At 53.9% G+C, this 20,771-nt stretch overlaps 1 protein-coding gene across 4 annotated transcripts in view; it reads right to left on the bottom strand.

Annotated features, from left to right (window-relative positions):
• Nucleotides 1-20,771, bottom strand: part of LOC146340797 (hexokinase-2) — a 56,970-nt gene that overhangs the window by 3,012 nt on the left and 33,187 nt on the right. For all 4 annotated transcript variants that reach the window (XM_084804245.1, XM_084804244.1, XM_084804247.1 and 1 more), the window contains exons 3-17: nt 17,838-17,986; nt 16,960-17,079; nt 16,352-16,447; nt 15,250-15,349; nt 14,683-14,866; nt 13,501-13,656; nt 11,873-12,106; nt 10,685-10,989; nt 8,669-8,817; nt 6,728-6,847; nt 5,334-5,429; nt 4,844-4,943; nt 3,350-3,533; nt 2,884-3,039; nt 1,188-1,421 (exon numbers count right to left, since the gene is read on the bottom strand). In XM_084804245.1, coding sequence (XP_084660371.1) covers nt 1,188-1,421; nt 2,884-3,039; nt 3,350-3,533; nt 4,844-4,943; nt 5,334-5,429; nt 6,728-6,847; nt 8,669-8,817; nt 10,685-10,989; nt 11,873-12,106; nt 13,501-13,656; nt 14,683-14,866; nt 15,250-15,349; nt 16,352-16,447; nt 16,960-17,079; nt 17,838-17,986 — 2,383 coding nt within the window. The remainder of the gene's footprint in view (nt 1-1,187; nt 1,422-2,883; nt 3,040-3,349; nt 3,534-4,843; nt 4,944-5,333; nt 5,430-6,727; nt 6,848-8,668; nt 8,818-10,684; nt 10,990-11,872; nt 12,107-13,500; nt 13,657-14,682; nt 14,867-15,249; nt 15,350-16,351; nt 16,448-16,959; nt 17,080-17,837; nt 17,987-20,771) is intronic.

Genomic DNA, 20,771 nt, shown 5'->3' with positions numbered 1-20,771 from the left:
ACTGGTGCACAAATTCCAGATCTTGAGAATATTGAGAGGGAGAGCTATTTAGTTCTGAAGTGAGTTTCTAGTGCTATGGTTGGGGAACGATGTGGGGAAAAATTGTGGGGAATGATGCTGGGTGAAGCCTCAAAAGCTTTAGTCCCCATACATTTTCAATTATATCATTCTAGCCATAAGGGCTAGAAACTTGCTTGAAAACAAAACAAGAAGGCCTTCCCAGGATCAAGGAGTGCCAGGGCTTCAGTCCTTGTGGCTAGCAGAAACTGAGCAAATTTACATGCAATTAGGTCACAGGATATGAGCTTGTGTAATGAGTACAGTTCTGGTTGCCACACCTCAGAGGGGATATAGCAGAGCTGGAAAAGGTGCAGAAAAGGGCAACCAGGATTATTGGGGGGCTGGAACAACTCCCCTATAAAGAAAGGTTACAACATTTGGAGGTGTTTCGTTGGAACAAACGTTAGGGGGGACATATAAAAGGGTGCATGCAAAATTATGCATGGTGCGGAGAAAGTGGATAGCTAGAGGACTTTCTGCATTTTGCATAGTACTAGAACCCAGTGGGGTCATCCCATGAAGCTGATTGTGGGAGATTCATTACAGATAAAAGGGAAGACTTCTTCACACAGCGCAGTTAAACTATGGAATTTGCTACCACAAGTCGTAGTGATGGCCACCAAATTGGAGGGCTTTAAAGGGGGATTAGAGAAACTCATGGAGGAGAAGCCTCTCCAGGGCTGTAGCCCTGCTGGCTGATGCATCAAAGGCAGCACGCCATGTGCAGCAGTTGCTGGGGAACACGACCAGGGGCTGCTCTTGCGCTCATGTCCTGCCGGGGGGCTTCCTGTGGGCAGCTGGCTTGTCCCTGTGGGAACAGAACACTGCACTAGAGGGGCTTTTGGACCGATCCAGACTGGTGCTCCTATACCCTTGTGGCATCATTTAGGCCATTCTGGTGCAGGAATTGTTTTGCAAAAATGCAAAGTTTAGACACACAACCCTGGCCAAATAGGAGAAAGTTCTGTGGCAATACAGGAGACATAAAACCTCAATACCCCAAACAGAGCGGACCTGTTTCCCGCCTCTCTCCGGTCCTGGGCAGGAGGAGCAGTGGGGTCCTCAACCCCCCTCCCTGCAAGGCAGAGCAACACTGCACACAGTCTGGCCCAGGCAGAGAGACTTACTGCGGGTGGAGTTTGTAGAGGGTGCCATCCACACCGACGGTGACCTTGAGGGAGTCCAGCCCACGGTTCTCTCGGATCTTATCCACCACGGCTGCCACCCCTGCCCCGCAAAGCTGGGCAGCACGCCTGGCAATCACTGTGCACACCTCCTTCACGATGATGCTGTCGTCACACGTGCTGTCCAGGCCGAGGTGCTGCAGGATGGACCGGACCTGAAGCAGGGCCAGGCGGTCGCTGCAAGAGCGGGAGGAAGCACACGGCCTGAGGAAAGGTGGCCGGGGGGCGGCACAGGGAGCGCGCGCGTGTGCGCTAAATGAATGGACGTAAGATGGCCTGAACCTCCAACACGCGACTTGCCTGGAGGGTCAAGCGCTACTCCCTGTTCTGGGCACCAGAAACCAGGAAGTGCTGTGCAGAAATAACAAAGGACAGAAGATGCAAACCATGCAAGAGGGACCTTTCCCTAGAGCAGCCTGGGCTAGTACTGGAGTGTGGAAGCACCTGGGCTTCACTATCTGAAAAATCTGAAGTTGCACGCTCCCAGGACTACGCGAGCCCGGCCCAGCGAAAGACGTTCAGCTCTGGGTTACGAGATTTCTGAACGGGAGGAGCAGCAGCTCTGCGGTCAGAGCTGCATCTTGTTCTGCCCAAACGAGATCTGATATCACCAGGGGCTTTTCCAGGCAAGGTGTTTATTCTGGAATGGTCGTGCCTCATTCCTGCACATTTTATGGGGGTCCAAATGACCTCACCATCCTTGCGTGATCAGCCTGTGTTTTCCCAGCAATTACCCCATGTTTTCCCCAAGTGTGGACCAATTGGCTTAAAGAAGAAGAAGGATATAACAGCAATCGAAACCACCAGTGGTGCAACAGTAAATGAGTTGCAGGCTCTCATCATGATGGTCCCCATAGCCACACCCCCAAGGAGAGTCCAAAATCGCAGGCAGCTGGGTCGATCCACACGAGCAAACCAGTTCAAGGGATTTTCCTCTCTGCCAGGAGCAGGTCTCTTGCAAAGCTCGTGGGTCTCCCCTGCCCTTTCCAGACCAAGCCACCCCCGAAATGCAGGGAGCGCCCCCCTGGAGGCACCCAGGGATTCACCGGCCAGCAAGGGGAACATTCTACAGCAGACTGAGGAGACACCAGGTGGCAGCAACTAGTCGTGGAAAGCAAGGTGAACGTCAGCAGAGATTAAACTGAAAGCAATCTGCCGAGGGAGGCCCAGCCGTGCACGCCGGCCCCCACCCCCGCGGTCCGCAGACGCACCGCTCCCCAGCCTGCTGCACTCTCAGGGTCCTTGATCACATGAAGAGCGCTACTCGTGGTCAAGCGACTGTGAGTAGACCACCCCTTCAGACCCTGCCACTCAACACGGCAAGGTCAGGGACTGGGGGTGGGGGGAGTGCCTTCATGCGGACGGAGGGGGGTCATCATGCACAGCCCCGTCCCCTGCACCGTTTTAGCTCTCGCCCCAGGAGGCGGGCCAACACCTTCAGCCACCACAACAGGACCAACCAGGGAGCTCTAGAATGAGGGTGTGGCCATCCCCACATGCACTGTGGCCAGTCAGGGTCTGCTGTGCCCAGAGATGAGGAGTCGCCCAGGAACACCCTTTGGGTCTTTCGCGGGGAGGTTCCTGCAAGACTCCACGGAGGGCGTCTTCCCCCAGCCTACTTTTCCGGTTCCACCCTCACCTCTCAATCTGGGAAAGGAACTTTGTCTCAAAGATCCCCCTTGTCTTCAGCCGTTCGGAGATCCGCCCGCGGAAGAGCAGCCCTCGCTTGGTGAAATCGATCAGGATATTCCGGACAATCTCACCCAAATACATTCCGCTGATCATTTTCTCGAACCTGAGACACAGATGTGGAGGGGGGCATGCGTGTTGTGAGCACAGTCCAGTGGACAGATGACTGCCCCACTGCAGGAAGGGTGATCCACACCCAGGAGGTGTTGACAGGGGCCAGGAACTGTACACATGATGCCCCTGACTGGATCCCATTGCCAGGGCTGAGGCCTACAACTCCGACCACGGGCTCGGGGCCACATGCTCAGTCGTGGACATTCAGCATGCCCTGGAGAGCGTCCTTGATGCAGGCGCATGTGTGAAACGTGGAGGAGGAGGAGGAGGGACATGAAACCTTCTCCAGCACTAGCACCTACTTTTGCTTCCCAGGGTTGAGAGAGTTCTCATCCACCACAGCATCAAACTCAGTCCAGAAATCGTCCAAGCAGCCCTCGTCGCCAAAGGCTCCCCACTCCATGTTGATGCACATTCTGCCCTCGTTCCCTTCCACCAGCTCCACATTCTTCATCTCCTCCATGTAGCAGGCATTGCTGCCTGTTCCTGGGGATTCACAAAGGAAATTAGCCAAAAACTCTGAAGGGAGAGCACTGTTCTTTGAGGGGCCCGGGAAGAAAAATGGACCACCGCTACTGAACCATCATTTAGTGCCGTGCATGAAAATGGAGGAGTGAGCGAAAGGCACCGTTCCCTTAAAAACAAAAGTCTTCGTGGGCCAGCTGGCATGATCACACAGACGACAGACCCCCGTGGCTTATTTAAGGCCAGCGGGCTTCAGCAGGTGCAGGTGGCCATTCTGAATATTCAAGCCACGACTGCGGCTTGTCGTGTCAATCCAAACCCAGCAGAGGTGGGTCGTGCAAGGGTTAAATAACCTCTGCATAACCTATGACTTGTTTTGGTTATACAAAGATTAAATAACCCTTGCACAACCCATCCCCACCAGGTTCAGACAACATGACAAGCTGCGGTTGTGGCTCAAATATTCAGAATGGCTGCCTGGCAGACACCGCAGCCCACTTAGTAGAGCCACGGAGATCATGTGAAGCAGGTCAGTAAGAAGCAAAGCTGCTCCCACCCTCCAGTGAATGCAAAGCTACTGGAATGTTTGCCAAGGACAAGACCACTTAATTTTTGTTTGCATTACATGTTATATTTCATTAAAAGTTAATAAAGTTTCAAAACTTTAACACTATTTGTGTTTAGTTTTTTGCTGTTTTACATTGATGTACGTGCCACGCACAGACACGCTTGTACAATTTCTGGTTACCACCCTGTGCTCTCAAAACACAGAAATACCCCATCCTCTTGCCAGAGAACATACAAGTTGTGGACGGACAGGAATGTGAAAACAAGGTCAGAGAGAGCCCACAGAAGCATAGGGTGGCAGGACTACAGTGTTTGAGGAAAGACTTTGCTAAGAGATGTCATTAATACCACGGCACAGTGGAACTCAAGTTTCCTACCATGCAAACAAAGCAGAGAATTCTGGGTCATTAGACTTTCATCTTTAAAAAAATAATTTAAAAACTATAAAGCAAGTACCTTAATGATTGTGAAAATGAGCTCAAAAACATGTGGACAATGTCTGGTGTGGTCCCAAAGGCCAAAGTGGGGCTGAGCAGGACTTCCAGTGGTGACAGAATCAGGCCTTAGCAGTCTGCCCAGCACCCCGCCCCCCAGCACACACCCCCAAAATCAGTTGTGGATACACTGAGAAAAATAAGCAGAACCATGCAGTTTGGCTTTATTCACTATGCACAATTTGAGTTCACCAAATTTGCTTGGGGGTTTCCTGTCGAATGCACAAAGCTGAATAATACATATTTTAAGAACTGAGTTTTAGAACTTACCAACAATGAGCCCAACTTCACAAAAAGGATCTTCATACCCACAGGTCATCATGGTACCTACAGTGTCATTCACTAAAGCCACCACATCCAGGTCAAACTCCTGGGAAGGAGGAAAAAAGTGTTGGCCTCCGATACTTAAGCAATCCCAGTGTCTTTCCCAAATTCAGGGCGGGCGGATGACCCACCAAGATGAAAACAATTTTGGAAACCTGGATCAAGTCTACAGAATTAATCCAATGTATGCCATTCTGCAAAAGTAATTCCAATTGCAGAGCCTGGGTTTGTTAATCAGGCGATTCCCTCCTGCCCCCCGCGAACACCTTTATCAATCCTCCAATCACAACATAATTTTAACATCAGATCTTTGGTTCCGCCATCTCCTAACAATTATGTTTTGGGTTTTGCATCTACTGGAATTGTCGGTAAGGTATTTCTTTTCATCACATAATTTTTGTGAACTAATAACCTCGAGTGTCTGGCAGGGACTCACCCCTCTCCTGTGTATGGCATCTTTCAGCAGGCTCACCACATCTTCTCCTTCACAACCAGTAGCACTGAAACCTTTGGTCCATCTCAGGAGAATACCCTTAAGAAGACACAAAGAGAGATGATGCAAACACAAGATGAAAAAAAACCCACTGAAGATTTGAGTCCCACGCAGTCACTTGTGGGGTCGGTATTTCCAGAGGCACCAGGGAAACAGTGCAGTGTGATCCACGAGTCGCGTCTCAGGAACTCTGCAATGTCACAAAGGATCCAGGGACACAACTCTGGGATTACGTGGAACCTTTTTGAGCCAGCAAAACCTCTTGGGCCTATTTGGTCAACTCTTCTCAAAACACCTGTGCCAGCCATTCGCAGGTAACTAGTTTAATACACACACACCTCAAATTCAGCAAAGCCACTTCTTCCTAGGCATTTTTATCCTGTTTTTTCTATTCAAAGATAACCAAAGTGGTTTACAAAATGTAAAGACAAATTCATGGATTAGGTATTTTAAAGTAAGCATTTAGATTACGCCCAGCCACTTCCCACCGTGTTCAGCAAAATCATCTGGAAGATTATGTGCAGTCCATGGAAATAAAATGCGTCAACCAGTTGCTACTCTTCTTTAAGCCGGGACATATTTCTGACGGGACTTTTGTTACTGCTCAGCCGCAGATTTTGGCCCAGGATTTCAGAACCAAAAGGGATCAAGAGAAGGCATTCCTCAGTCATAAAGCACAACTTTAGAGGCATAAACATCTGAAGGCAAAACACCAACACAGCCTGCAAATACAGGTGCACAGCTCTGAAGGACATGGCGGGGGGAGGATGTTGTTACAGAGCTGGCATTCTCCAGAGGAGGAATGGAGGCCCCGGCAGGAAGACCTTCGCCACACACATCACTGCTTTGCCCTACACAACATGGGGCTGCACCCCGCTCCTGGAGGGGTCTTCCTGCTCAGCTAATTGTGCCTCTTCCTGGACACTGGCTCTGGGTTATGGGGAAGTGCCCAGCTGAGAAGCCCATCTTGCGTCTCCTGCACATGCTCAACTCACGTTTTAGCAAGCTCTTGTTGACAACCAGGTTAACTGAGACGTTTTATCTCTGAAAACAAACACTCAGAGCCAGTCTGCCGCTGCCCCCACCATCTACTTTTCATCAACCCGTTTGCAGAACCCTTTAAGCCATTCCTTGGCATAGAATTAATGTGGCAAGATGGTATCAATCCAGGATCACGCATGGCAAACACTGCTGAATGGGAAGCTGTGCAGTGGCGTCAGATGTTCCCGGCGTCGGGGCTGATTTCACCTCAAAGAACTGCAAACATTTTGGACTCGGCACCTTGCGACAGCTGGAATGACTGGATACATATGAGAGAGAAGCTGACCAAAGCTTACCTCATCCAGGCTGTTCTGCTGACAAGGGAAAGAGAAGGTGAATCCAAGAGGAAGGGACACCCCTTTCATCCCCATGTACTCCAAGAAGTCAGAAATGCAGTGGACAATGTGATCGAAGAGCTGGAAGGCAGAAACACCTGATGGAATGTGCTGAACGTGACTAAGAGCCAGCCAAATTGATGCTTCGGTGCTTGCCGGCATTACAAAGCCAGTGGAGCAAAACTACCAACATCCTTCACCCTTATCCTGCAACTAGGAACTGACTCAGCAACCTCCTCATGTGAGAAGGACCACATTCTGAACCGTGTGTGTGTGTGTGTGTGTCGCTTCTGAGGGAGGAGACAGAGGGAGCAAGACACGTCCAGTCTCCACACTGAAGAGCATGCACATCATTACAGTACAGCAGGTGGCCATGGGGCCCCCCACAACACAGGCAGCATTTTACGCAACTGCTACGCTGGCCCATGCAAGGCCTTTTCATCAGGGCCCCCGGACCAGGCTCCCTGCTCAAGGCAGCCATGCTGTCATTTTGGGCAGAACTGTTTTTCTTTACCGGGGGGGGGGGGGGGAGTACCAGTGAAACCGCACACAGCCCAAGGGGAGCCTCCCTGGATCCAGCCTCCCCTGGCCTAGTGCCCCCCAGACATGTTGGACTGCAGCAAAGCTGCAGAATCTTTCAGCCCAAGGGCCAAATTCAGCTCTCAGGTCACACGGTGCAGTTGCTTCGAGTGGCAAAAGGTCTCGGGGTCAGCCCTGCAGGACATCACCAAACCTGACACAGGAGGATTTGCTGAAGTGCTAGAAGATGTCCTTTTCTGGCATGGTTCAAGCTGGAAGTGGGGGGTAACTTTAATCAGACTAAAACACTACTAATTTCATTGTTGTTTCCCCTCCTGCACTCTCAGGATGGCCAGGGGGGTGGGGGTGGAAGCATAAATAAACAGCGACAGATCTATACTTTGAATATCGTACTTGTACAGAGGTGCAAAGATTGTTGCTTTTTGCATTAGGTCAAGTTTCAAGTTATCCTGAGCTAACACAGCTTCTATTTTGAAAGTAAAGTGAGCAGGATATTAGCGAATTCTTTGGATGCCACTTGGAATGGTAAGCCTTTGCTGGGACCTTCTGCTCACTGTGCTGAAATTCCAGATGGGCACAGCAAAGGAATATGTGGCCAGCAGGGTTCAGCTCTCAGGTGTGAATGATTAAAATACAGGGAAACAGATTTCGGAGAAACATCAGGAGAATGCTCCTAAAGGGACCAGCTGTATGACAGTGGCAGAGACTGTCGTGGGAGGTGGTGGGCTCTTCTTTGGTGGAGGTGTTCAAGCAGATGACTTGATGGGATGCTGTAGCTGTAGCTGCATCCTGCATTGCAGAATGGGGGTCAGACTACATGATCTCCGAGGTCCCTTCAAACGCTATGATTCTAAGTCCTCATTGAGCAAACAGTGCTCTCTGATGCAGGCCCACTGGCATCTAGAATTAGGAGTGGATGTTCCATGCAGGCCTGAGTTCCATCCCCTTGGAATTTTATGTTTTATACTTTAAGCTGCCTTGGGAAGATGGCAAGTCTTTAAAGGCTGCTAAGGAACACATAAAGAAACATGCACAGGAAGTTACTCTAGTCAGAGCCAGACTTTGGTCTGTCTGCTCTTCCCCAGTGCTGCCAGCGGAGATCCCCCTTCAACAGGAGGTGCCAGGGATGGATGCCGGGACCTTCTGCATGCAGGAGGCGCCCTGGCCCCTGGCCTTCCTCGCAAGAAGCAGCCGCCCACTGAGGCAGACTGTGGGCACCCTCCCTTCTGCCTGTCCGCCAGGGCCCTTCCCAGGCCGGAGGTGCTGGGAGTCTTCTGCACGCCAAGGGAGGGCTGTGCTGCTGGGCGCCAGCTTCCCTGGCAGCGCCTCACGCCCTCCCCATCTCTCTTGAGGCTCACTCACGTCGTCCCCCGTCCCCTGCATGATGTCCTGGGGGATTGAGTAGATCTTGTTGTGCATCTCCACGGCGCGCCGCATCCCGTTACGTATGCGCACGAGCAGCACGCGGAAGTTGGTGCCCCCGAGATCCAAGGCCAGGAAATCCCCTTTCTCTGAAACCAAAGCGCAATGGCCTTTAGAACCCCTGCCCACCGCCACATCCCAGATGACCCCCGAACACCCACACTGCTTCACAGCCCACTTCTGCGGATGCCAGGGGGATCTATCTCAGTGTCCTGCTCTAGACTGAGGCCTGGCTCCTGCAAGCAAATACAGGGAGCAACGCAGCAGAATAGTCAAGCTGCCAAGCCAGTAGTCAAGCATCCAGGTTTCAGTCCAAGGAGGCAGCAGGGGTCAAAATCCAGGCAGGCAGGCAGGATCAGGCAACAGCAGGAGCGGTCAAGGGAACAGGCAAGAGGTCAGACAAAATCACTCAGGCACGCTACTCAGCACAGAGGAGGGTCAAGAGACAGTCCGGGGTCAGTAGCCCGGAGTGCCCATCGCAAGGCGTGGGGGACAAGGCAGCAGAGGCTGGGGCTAGCGGGGCATCGCTCCCAGCCGCTCCCCAGGCACCGGCGAGAGCTGACAGGGCCAAAGCGCCTAGCGCCCCACCCAGTGCTGTGCTGCTTCCTGCCGGAGGCTTGTCAGATGTCCTCCTCAGGGGGAGGGCCCGACTCACGAGGAGTCCTCTTCCGGACGCGAGCGCTCCTTTGCCTGGCCGCCAGCCCAGCGTGGCCCCTTGGGGACCGGGGGCGGCTCAGCACCGCCCTCTGCCTCGGAAGCTGAACTCTCCACCCCCCCGGGGGGCAGATTCAAAGCCCCCCCGAACCCTCCCAAGACGAGGCCGCCCACTCCTCAAATCCTGCAAGCCAAACCGTGCGTTTCAGGCGGGAGGCAGCCACAGGCAGGCAGAGCAGGAGCCACCGAGGCGGGGCACAGACCTCACGGCCAGGGGTTCAAGCAGCAGGAGGGGGAAGCCCAGCGGGAGGCTTGGTGGGAGGCACGGCAAGGTGAGCCCCACGGGGGGTGCTGAGAGCCACCAAGGGGGGCAAGGCAGATCTCACCCAAGGGCCCATTCCACTAGGAAAGCCTCCTCGACGAAAGCAACAGGCTCACAGGAGAGCTGAGAGATCTGGCTGTTCTGCCACTGGCACCCGATATCTTGGGTCGGCCCCGCTCCCCTCTCCCCGCCCAGACACAGGGTCCCTATCCGATGTTCCGTTCAGGCCGATATGGGGGACAATTCCTTCATGAGCCCCTGTGTGGTGAGCCGGCAGACCTGGAGCGTGAAGCAAAAAGAAGCTCCCCAAAGGAACCTGCGCTGGGGTTCAGCTTGACTCCCACCCCTCACGCCACGCCACGCCACCCCACACGCACAACTCTCTCGAGTTTCAACAGTTGCACAGAAAAGGGACTGGTGGGGAGGGGCTAGCAGAACAGAAACCTTCCTGAGCTCAGCACAGCAAGGCGCAGGAAATACCAGCCATAATCGTACTTCTGCTCCCACAGCTGTACCCTGGAGACTACCCAAACTCTTACAGCTCTCCACATTTCTCATATCATCGTTAAACAATAATTTGCGGAGGCCAGAGCACGTTACGCCGCGAGCAATCGCCGGCACCAGCAGAGCACACCTACACGCTGGCTGCAACTCTGTGTGGCAGGGCAGGGCAGGGCAGGGCAGGGCAGGGCAGGGCAGGGCAGGGCAGGGCAGGGCTCCCAATTCAGCTTCCTCCGTCGATCAGCTTTCTTTCATGTGTGTGGGTGAGCCTGTTTCTAGACCTTATGGTTGCAAGCATCAGGGCAACGAGCATCACCGCAGGAGCCAGAGTTGCTGAGGCCAGGGCGTCCGGTGCCCTCCACGAACAACACTGTGCAGAACAAGCCCCCCCTTGGTGCAGAACTGCAGCTGCGGGCGTCTGGCGCGCACAGACGTGCCTACAGCGTCAGCCGCACGGGCGTTCCTGGCGCTCACGGTACCTGTTCCATCCGGGGTGGCGCACACGTACGTGGGCAGCATCTTCAGCGAGACCTTGCCGTGGGCCTCTCGGGACAGCCCCCTCTCCATCGTCTGCCTTATCCTCCTCTTGACCTCCAGCAGCTGCTCCTGGCTGAGCCTCAGGGGGGCCAGGATCTTCCGCTGGGCCTCCTGTTGGGCCGCCAGCCGGTAGGCCACCGCCGTGACCATGGCCGCGCCCTTGCCGCTCCCGTCCTCTGACCCGACGAACCGGATGTCGCAGTCGGGCAGGAGGCGGCGCACCGTCTTGTGAAGGCGGCGGGCGAAGCTGCGGGGCGTCACAGGAGAATGTTGCAAGCACCCGCCCACGGACAGGCACGGGGACCCCGGGGCCAGTCTGGGCAATCAGGTGGGAAGGTTCTTCAGCACTCCAGGCTGCAGGCGCTCGGAGTCCGCAGACCCACTTATGTCCCCAGCCGGCCTCAGCCACACGTGCTACTCCTCGTGCCCACACCCCTGGTGAGCAAGCTGAGCGGCTCACCTCCCCACAGTTCCGCCTTTATTTCCTACCCCGGCCTTTTTCCTCTTGCAAGCAGTGCAAGGCCGCTTATGTGATCCTCCTCTCCATTTTATCCTCACAGCAACCCTGTGAGGCTGGTTAGGCCGAGAGACAGTGACTGGGCCAAAGTCCTCGGATGAGCTTCATGGCCTGAGTGGGGACCAGAACCGGGACCTCCCAAGTCCAGCCCAATGATCTCGCCACCACACCACACCTGCCACGCGCTGCCCCTCCCTGCGCTGGAGCAGGCGACGCGCCGGTGCCCCTCCCCAAAGCAGAGGCCCAGGCACACGTGCGCCTGCCCCGCCCCGCCCGCCCCCCCAAGGGAGCTCCAGAAGGGGCTCCACAGTGTTTGGGAAGCAGCGCCCAACAGGGCCCCGCTCCTCCACCCCTTGGGAAAGAGCAGCTGGAGGGGAGCATTCAGTGCTTTTCCGCAAAGCCCCCGGGGCGCACCTCCCCCACACCCATCGGCCTTTCCCAGGGGAAGCCCCTCCGGACAGGGCGTCCCCCTCCTCTGAGCCCTGGCGCCAGGCTGTCAACATCCCCTCGCAGGGTGCCCCTCTCCCGACCACCCTCGCCTGTCCCAGAGCGCCGGGAATGCTGGACCGCCCACAGCAAGGCCCGCGCGCCCCGCCCCGCCTGCATCACTCACTGAGGGTGCTTCTTGTACACCGTGCCGTCCACCCCGACGGTGGAGCGCAACCGGTCAACGCTCTTGTTCTCTTTGATGCGGCGCAGCACAGCGGCCAGGGCGGCCCCACACAGGCTGGCCGAGCGGGTGGAGATGATCTCGCAGACGCGCTGGGTGGCGACGCAGTCCTCGTGGGACGGCTCTAGCCCCAGCCTCGCCAGGACCTCCCTGGCTTTCAGCACGCCTCCCTTCTCCCTGCAGGGGCAGAGGGGGCAGGCAGGGGGCGTGAGGGGCTGCACTCCCTGCCCAGCAGCACGGGTCTCATTTCAAGGGCAGCAAGCAGACCGGCCCAGGCTGCGCGGCCAACCATGCCCTCGGGAGCTACAGGAGGACACCATCAGGGACGGCGTGGAGAATGTGGGCAGGGAGACTTCTTCCCCCCCTCTCATAACACCAGCGCCCACAGGGGCCATGCCACGAAGCTGACTGGGGGGAGCTTCAGGACAGCAGTTCTTCACACAGCACAGAGTTAAACTGTGGAATTCGCTACCACAAGAAATAGCGATGGCCACCCATTTGGAGGGTTTAAAAGGGAGGGGGCTGGACAAATTCCTGGAGGGGGCCATCCACGGCTACTAGTCTCGATGGCTGTGTGCTCCCTCCAGTACCAGAGGCAGGATGCATTTGTGCACCAGTGGCTGGGGAACGTGGGCTGGAGGGTGCTGCCGCGCTCACGCCTTGCCTGTGGGCTCCTGGACAACAGCTGCTTGGCCATTGTGTGAACAGGATGCTGGACTAGACGGACCCTGGGTCTGATCCAGCAGGGCTCTTCTGATGCTCTTCTGAGCCACGCATCCTCTGGGGCGCTGCTGGGGAACCCTGCAGCACAGCCCTCGGGCTGCAGGCTGCTCCGCGGATGCCCTTTTGCTCCCGTGTTTTTACGGGGCACGTCCGTTGCCTGTGTGGTCAGACTGGCCTGGACTGGGAGGGGCTGCAGGGGTTCGCCCTTCCATTCCCACCCCCAACCTGATCCCCACGCACACTGGGAGAGGGCTGAGGCGTGCCAGCACCTCCCTCGTCAGCGTCGCCGCCTCCCTACGGACGGCCTTCCGCGTGGAGAACTCGAGCGCTACGCCCAGGGTCAGTTCCCACTGGCGCGGTCCTTTGACGAGGACTGCAGCGCCAAGGGCCCAAGTGAACAGGCCACCACATATCTCACGCCACAGATGGAACTTCCACAGCCTAGTCAACATGTGCAGCAGAATGAGGAGGCAGAGCAGACTGTACCTCTCCAGGCTGCAGGCAGGGGACACACATTTTTTAAATGTGAAAACTCCCTGCAAGGAAAAAAAAAAGCTCGTGCAGCAGAGAAAGAGCTGGACCAGCTTTCTACATGCACGGATTCCCTTGTTTGAATGGGGACATTCAAAATTGGGATTACTTTCTTGCAATGCAAAGTCCACTCTGCCACCTCGTCCTGCTAGGCACGTGTCGCTGCATCACATCTCATTCCCCGCTCTTTGCGATGGAGCCCATTCACACAAGCTGGGAGTCACCAGGTGAAGGGGCATCCAGTGATGTGCACGCATGTGTGAAGCAGCTCCTTTCAGAGCCACGGTGGCCCCCCAGCCCCCCTCCCCCTCACTCACTTTTCAATAGCAGACACGTCTCTGGTCTCAAAGCGCCCCGTTGCCAGCAGGTCCAGGGTGAGCCTCCCCTTGAAGAGGAGCTGCTCCTTGGCCATCTTCACCAGGATGAGCCTGACGAGCTCGCCCATATACATGCCACTAATCATCTTCTCAAATCTGCAGTGCGAGAGAGAACGAGGGTGGACTTGGCCCATGGTGTAACCTGGAGCTCCAGCACACCAAACGCCTCTTGCTGGGTGGATAGTTTGATGGCCGGGCACTTTATGGAAGAATGTGCAAGGCTTCTGCCTTCCATGTTCTTTCGTAAGATGCACAAACCATAAAACTATCCATTTGAAGCAACAGGGAAAGCAGACCCTGGGCAAGGAACTCCCTCCCTCCTTCCTTCCTAGGCCCCAAGAAAAATGGGGCAGTGGGCTTGATGGAGAGCGCTCCCCTGCCCCCCCCCCCCAGCTTCCATAGCCCACTACAGAGATGTACTTATCCTTAACGGCTTATTTTGCACCTGCCAACTGGCATGCTTTAACCCAGGGAGCACATTTTCTACAAGTTGCACCTGCAGTACAGGCAGCAGGTGACACAGTCTGCCTTTAGATGAAGGCTGACTGTGGAAAGGCGAAGCGTAGTCCGCCAGCAGAACACATGGGCCAAATTCAGATGGTGCGTTCCTGCAGAATTTGTTTCCCTCATCTGCCCCATGTTGGTCAGGATGACAGATAAATTGCTAATGCACAGTTGAGGTCTTGTGCTACAGAAAGTTGGGTGCAAAGGGTCTGAACGATTCCTGCCTTGGAGGAAATTTAACAGAGAAACCTGCTGCTATAGTTGTCCCATGAGCGAGGAGAGGGGCTGAGCTCAGCCCAAATTCTCAAGCACAGTTTGACGCTTCCAGGAGGTGTTAAAGGTGCCAGTGGAGCCGGGTGGCTCTGAGGTCAGTGGGGCGGTGAATGCGCTCCGGGTTTCAGTCAGAACCAGACAGAACTCTAAAGGAGCTAAAGGACTAGTTCTGACTGAAACCCGGAGCAGATTCACCGCCCCACTGACCTCGGAGCCACTCACTTCCACTGAAAGGGGCCTTTCTAAGCCACGCAGCCCACCCACCATGCCAGAGAGAAGACGGGCACCACACCCAGAGGTCATCTTAAAGCCACAGCTCCAGCCAGGCTGAGGCGCTCTGCTTACAGTTGCTTGCCCGGGTTCAGCGAGCCCATGTCAATGTCCCGGTCAAACTCCGTCCGGATGTCGTTCAGGGTCCCATCATCTCCAAAGGCTCCCCACTCCATGTTGATGCACATGCGCCCCTCGTCGCCCTCCACTAAGTCAATATGGCGCATCTCCTCCATGTAACAAGCGTTGGAACCAGTGCCTGATTGGGAGCAGGGAGGGAGGGAGGGAAGAGCAGGGAAGTTCAGGAGAGCAGCTGTCGGTGCTCCAGGGCTCCCCTCTCTTTTCCTATGCTTTACTGTTCTGGGCCGTGCTATCCTTTATTCGTGGCCTTTCTGCCCAGAGACGCTCAAGGTGCTGGGCAAGAACAACAGCACCAGGAGAGACCAAATAAAAGCCACCGTCACACCATAAACCATATTTATGGCAGCTAAGACCCCATGCGAGAGGAAGAGAGCAATCTGCCCATCTGCAAGCACACCCGAAACAAGCCCGAACCCATCTTTGGCCTGCACAGAATTCAGAGGCCTCTGCAAGTTCCAAGGGGGGAACCCTCCTTGCCCTCCTCATCCCCAGACATCTTACCAACAATGAGTCCAACTTCACAGTTGTGATCATCGTAGCCACAGGTCATCATTGTCCCAACAGTGTCATTCACCACGGCAACGACGTCGATGTCAAAGTCCTACGACACAGGAAGTGGGGAAAGAGCCCCGCTGGCTCCACAAAGTGTTCCTGGCAGCACTTGCCCCTTAATTCGCCCTTTCCAGGGTCCAGCCCCAGGGAACCGGCACCCCAAGCCAGCGGGGGACAACGCAGACTGGCTGGACTGGCCGTCACAACCCCACTGCCCCGCCTGATCCCCACAGCACTTTTGTCCCAGGGAGTCACGGACACTGTGAACATCTAGCAAGGTTCTCCTCCCCAAACAGCGTGGCCACATGTGATGTGAGAAGGGCAACGGAACCTTCCTCACAGCCCTGTTCAGTGGCATGACAGTGCTATCGAGCTGGTAGCCTTCTTGGGGGAGCCAGCATTTGGGACTGAGACAGCGGCACTCCCGGCCTGTCCACATGGCTCTGCAGGACCTGCTGTAGCCTCTGCTTCGAAGGTTGCAACTCGCTGCATTTGGGATGGATATGGAGGAGCCATTCATATGCTTCCCTCAGACCCAGGGCTGGCCCAAGACAGCAAAACACCAAATGTCCTTTACACCCCTATCCCAGAAAGGGCCGGCGCATTACACAACGCCTCACTGTGCCACTCGGACCCCGATTCCTGCCGTCATCTCTCCCGCTGAATCCCACTGCCTGAAACTGCCGCTTCACCTTGCTGCATGGCAGGGACAGTCCCACTCAGGCCCCCCACTGAAGGCCCGAGCTCCCGTCTCAAACTCAACCAGGAGACGGAAATCACTAACACATTTGAACGTGATACAACGGATGCATTTTTTCTCTGTGGTGTGCACAGAAACTACTTTTGTCTGGCTTGCCTCTCTGTTTGAACAGGCCTTGCAAGTTTTTCAGACAATAAGAAACCATGCAAACCTACTTAGCAGAGGCGGGACACCATGGGCATCTGCCATCCCACCTCCAACACTCTGGGGAAAAGGGGCCTGATCGCCCGTCTCTAGCTAGAATGGCACAGAAACCAATTGGTGGCGGTGGGGAAAATCATGCTTCATTACCCCTCGTTTTTTAATGGCTTTCCGTAACAGCGAAACCACGTCTCTCCCCTCCACACCACTGGACTTGAATCCTTTGGTCCACATAAGAAGGGTGCTCTGTTTGAGAAAGAGAAGGCAAAGCAGTAAGGAATTACGTCCTCGCAAGACCACGGCGTGGAGGCTTCATTCCCCAAGGCCTCGAAGGTTCCAACACTGCGTTTCAGCGTGAGCTGACAGCACTTTCTACCTATTGCAAGACCTGACCATTTATCCAGAGCACTCCGGCACCGCCAGAATTGGCCAGTCTCCTTCACTGAGCTGAGCTCCAACGGGGCCGGCCCTGCGCTTCAGGAGCAACTCTGAATGCCAGGGAGGCTCAGAGCACTCGCGCACATCATCACAGGAGTCCTCACCATGCCCCTGTGAGGTGGGCCAGCAATGTTATTCTCTATGTGCTGCACATCAGGAGCTGAGAAGCACCGCCTGTCCAAAGCCAGCTATTGACGGGGCATGATTCAAAACAGGGAAATCCCCAGAGTCCCCAGAGCCTTCAGCTCTTATGCTGCTGCACTGGCTCCCTCAGCAAGAGCCGTCTAACTCAAGTCGAGAGGAGGAAGAATTTCACTCACCTCGTCCAGTTTGGTCTGGTAGCAAGGGAAGGAGAAGGTGAAGCCCAGCGGCAGCTTCTTGTCCTTCATCTGCAGCTGGTCCATGAAGTTGGCCAGGCATTCCGCAATGTGGTCGAAGAGCTGAAGGAGGAGAGGCAGTGGCACGGTGAGGGAGGCTCCCCATGGGCAGGGCGGGGGAATCAGGAACACCTCGATCCTCCTCCAGACCACTGACGCTCAGCAGGCCCCCCTCAGATGGCCTGGCCTCCCTTTCGGCACAGACATCACGTCCCACAGCTATTGAAAGGGGAACTGGGCAGTCCGCAGTGTGCGCACGTGTACATCCCCGCTTCCGTCGTTGTTTGAATAATCCACCCTAAACTGAAGAATCTGGAACAGTTTCCACAACCCCTGTTTTTGTCTTCCAGTCAGTTTACTGGAAGACAAATCCAACTGAATCCAATCCAACTGAGACATTTTAAATATGGAGTCTGGTTTTCAAAGAGAGGCTACTCAGCATGTCAAAGTCTACCCTTTTTGTTCCAAAATTAATCCCCAACCTGGGCACACTGCCCAGACAGGTTAGTTTTTTGTGGCCTAAAAGAAAACAAGAACCACCTTTTGTCAAGCTTGTCTGCCTGGTCGCCTGTGGTAACTCTCACTTACCAAGGGTAATCAGGCCAAGATACTTCACACGTCTACTTTAGTAGCACAGCAAGTTAAGCATACAAACAATTGCTAATCCCTCCAGAAGTCTCTACTTGGAATTTACAAGCCCTCTGGCATGACAGGCACTAAATTTTATTAGCTTCCTTCTTGAACAAGCAAGGGAGGTGATGTTGAGACTCATGGGATATAGATTAATATGGGGGGGGTTGAAGAGAGACTGTTCAACCCACCTGCACGCCACTGCCCCTCATAAGATCCTCTGGAATAGTGTAGATCTGGTTCTCCATTTCAACTTTCTTGCTGCCATTATCGGCGACCTTGACTCTCAGCACCCGGAAATTTGTGCCACCAAGATCCAAAGCCAAGAAGTCTCCTTCCTCTGCAAGGGAACAACAACAACAAAAGTGACCCATTTCATTCATCCATAAAGGTAACACTCAAAGTACAAAAGAGAAAAGCACTCTACAGTACAGTGAACTACATTTGGTTGACCATCTGCAGAGAGATGCACTGACCCAGTTTGCATGTAACAGCAGCAAATCATGGGTTAATTAACCCACAATATGCTAGGATTGTGTGCCACCAGCATTTCAAATATGCAACCTCTGATCAGCCCAATCAGAGGTTATTCCATGATGTGAGAACCTGGACATTATGGGTTAAGTGTGGTTTAAATAACCCACAGTTAACCTAAGAACTAATTATACGTTAACTGTGGACGTTATGGGTTAATGCGAACCTGGACATTATCGGTTAACTGTAGTTTAAATAACCCACAGTTAACTTAAGAACTAATTATACGTTAACTGTGGGTTGTTTAATCCATGATTAACCCACAGTGTCCGGGTTCGCACATCATGGAATAACTTCTGATCGAGACAATAGTCACAGGATAACTTCTGATTGGGACAACACCATACTCGGAATGGTGGCGACGTGTTGGGCATGCGCTGCGACAAATCATGGATTACCCTATGATTTACCACCATTACATGCAAACGGGGCCACTGACTACCCTCTCTCAGCATATAATTCCCCATGTAGAGAAGGTGATTGCTCTGCACACGAACCCTGCTCTTCCAGGGTTCCAGATCACGCAGGCAGCTTCACTCACATGGGCTCCCTGCAGACGGTCAACTGCGCACGCACGGGACAGAGGCGGGGCCTGCTGCCACAATCCCAATTCCTCGCTTACATGCAAGCACTGTATGTCTGCAAGCTCTGCACAGCTTCCGCTCACTTGAAACGGGGCTTGCCCAGGCGCTCTTCCCAGTGGCTCGCACCCTTGGTAACTCCGTTACGCTTAAATGCATATTGACTGAATCGAAAACGTGACCCTTCAGCCCGTGTTTTCAGCAACCCTTGATTTAAGAGACCCACTGGGGCATCCTGCTCCTCCCCACTCTTCAGAGCCATGAAAGCGACGCGCTTTTTGGTATGCTGCTTTCGGTGCTATGTGAATATCAGTGAATATGGCAAATACGTATCAACATTAATATGATCGTTTATACATCTTGTGTACTGCTTTCCCATTTATAAATGTCATAATAAAATATTTGAAAAACACACAGAAGGATGAACAGTAACAACCTTTCAAATACAAGAGCCAGTGTGGCGTAGTGGTTGGCGTGTTGGGCTGGGACTGGTTCGAGTCCCCACACGGCCATGAAGCTCACTGGGGGACTTTGGGCCAGTCACTGACACTCAGCCTAACCTACCTCACAGGGTTGTTGTGAGAATAAAATGGAGAGGAGGAGGGCCATGTAAGCCTCTGTGGGTTCCCTGCCAGGGGAATATAGGCAGAATATAAATGTAATGATAAAAAAATAAATATGCACACAGAAGCCCATCTGTCCACATCTCTCTCTCTCTCTGATGTGACCCAGAATGTTAAAAATGGCCTCGGGGCGGGCACAGGGAGGTTCTGCCATTTCCAAGCCAGCATAACAATCCTATGACTGTATCCTACAAGGTCTCCTCCACTCCTTCCAGTTGTGCATTCCTTGGCAAGGCCTCCCAGCTCTTCTCGGTTCGTTCTCACAGTGACTCTTCTCTGTTTCTGGGGCCTGATTTCCTGCCAACTCAAGGAGGCCCACACTCCAATACTGCAGTAGCACATGGAAGCAGAGAGCCAGATGTTGAAAGGGCCTGCCAGGTGGCCACTCCTCCCATTGGAAACAGCTGTCTTAACCCGGGGCCTCAGCCAGCCAGGACCCCAGTGGTGCTGATGAAGCGGCCGGCTCCAAACACTGGAACGCACAGTGCACTTCTGACCAGCCACCAGCCTCTTTCAGGAAGACGAGAACCGAATGCCCACTCTGCAAGGCAGGAGCACCCAGCCTGCCCTGCTCATCTAGCCAAGTCCTTCTAGCTTCCCTCCTCCTTCAGGATGCTCTCCACATCACCTGTTCTGCTTCAAAAAGTGCCTCTACCCCATTTTTTCTTTCCAGACAGACGGCTTTAAAAGCACAGCCCTCATATCACCATAAACACATGCATGCACACTTCTCCAAAAGTTTCAACAGCCGGTAGAATTCAAAGGAGCTACTGAGGTGCTCAGTCCTGGAAATGAAGTTTTGTCTGGGAGTCCTGGTTTCTGTCTCCAAATCCCAAATATGGGTTGGAATGTGGCTATACTGTAACAGGTCAGCTGTTGGTTTTAAAGGCACTCTGCACACGCTCAGAGGCAATCCTTTTCATTACAGCTTCATATATTCCAGGGCTCAGCCTGATGAGTCCTACATCAAAATTATACCCTGCTCACAGGCTTGGGAACCATTCTTTTGAGACCCAGAAAGATAGGTCTAAGGATTCAGCTGTCTCCCTTTTTATATTTTATTCTATTTTAATGTAGCAATTTCATTATTCAGAGCGCTTGCCTTTATCTCATTTATCCTCACAATATCCTTGTGAGATAGGAAACAACACAGCACTAATTATCTCTTTAGTGAAGGAGGTCAGTGGTGGAGCCCTGCTTTGCCTGCAGACGGTCCTGGGCTCGATCCGTGGCAGCATCTCCAGCTAGGGCTGGAAAAACTCCTGCTTGAAACCCTGGAGAGCCACTGTCAGTCAGCAGTAAAAGTTGAGTCTGACTCAATAGAAGGCACTTCCTGTGTTCCTACGTATGCGTTACTTCAGTCAACTCTCTCTAAGCCACAGGGAAG

Source organism: Heloderma suspectum, chromosome 6 (genome assembly GCF_057233095.1).
Source record: "Heloderma suspectum isolate Gila_16-S chromosome 6, 16-S_ref, whole genome shotgun sequence".
Taxonomy (NCBI): Eukaryota; Metazoa; Chordata; class Lepidosauria; order Squamata; family Helodermatidae; genus Heloderma; species Heloderma suspectum.
Note: the sequence above shows the minus strand (reverse complement) of the source record. Positions and strands in the feature narration are given on the sequence as shown.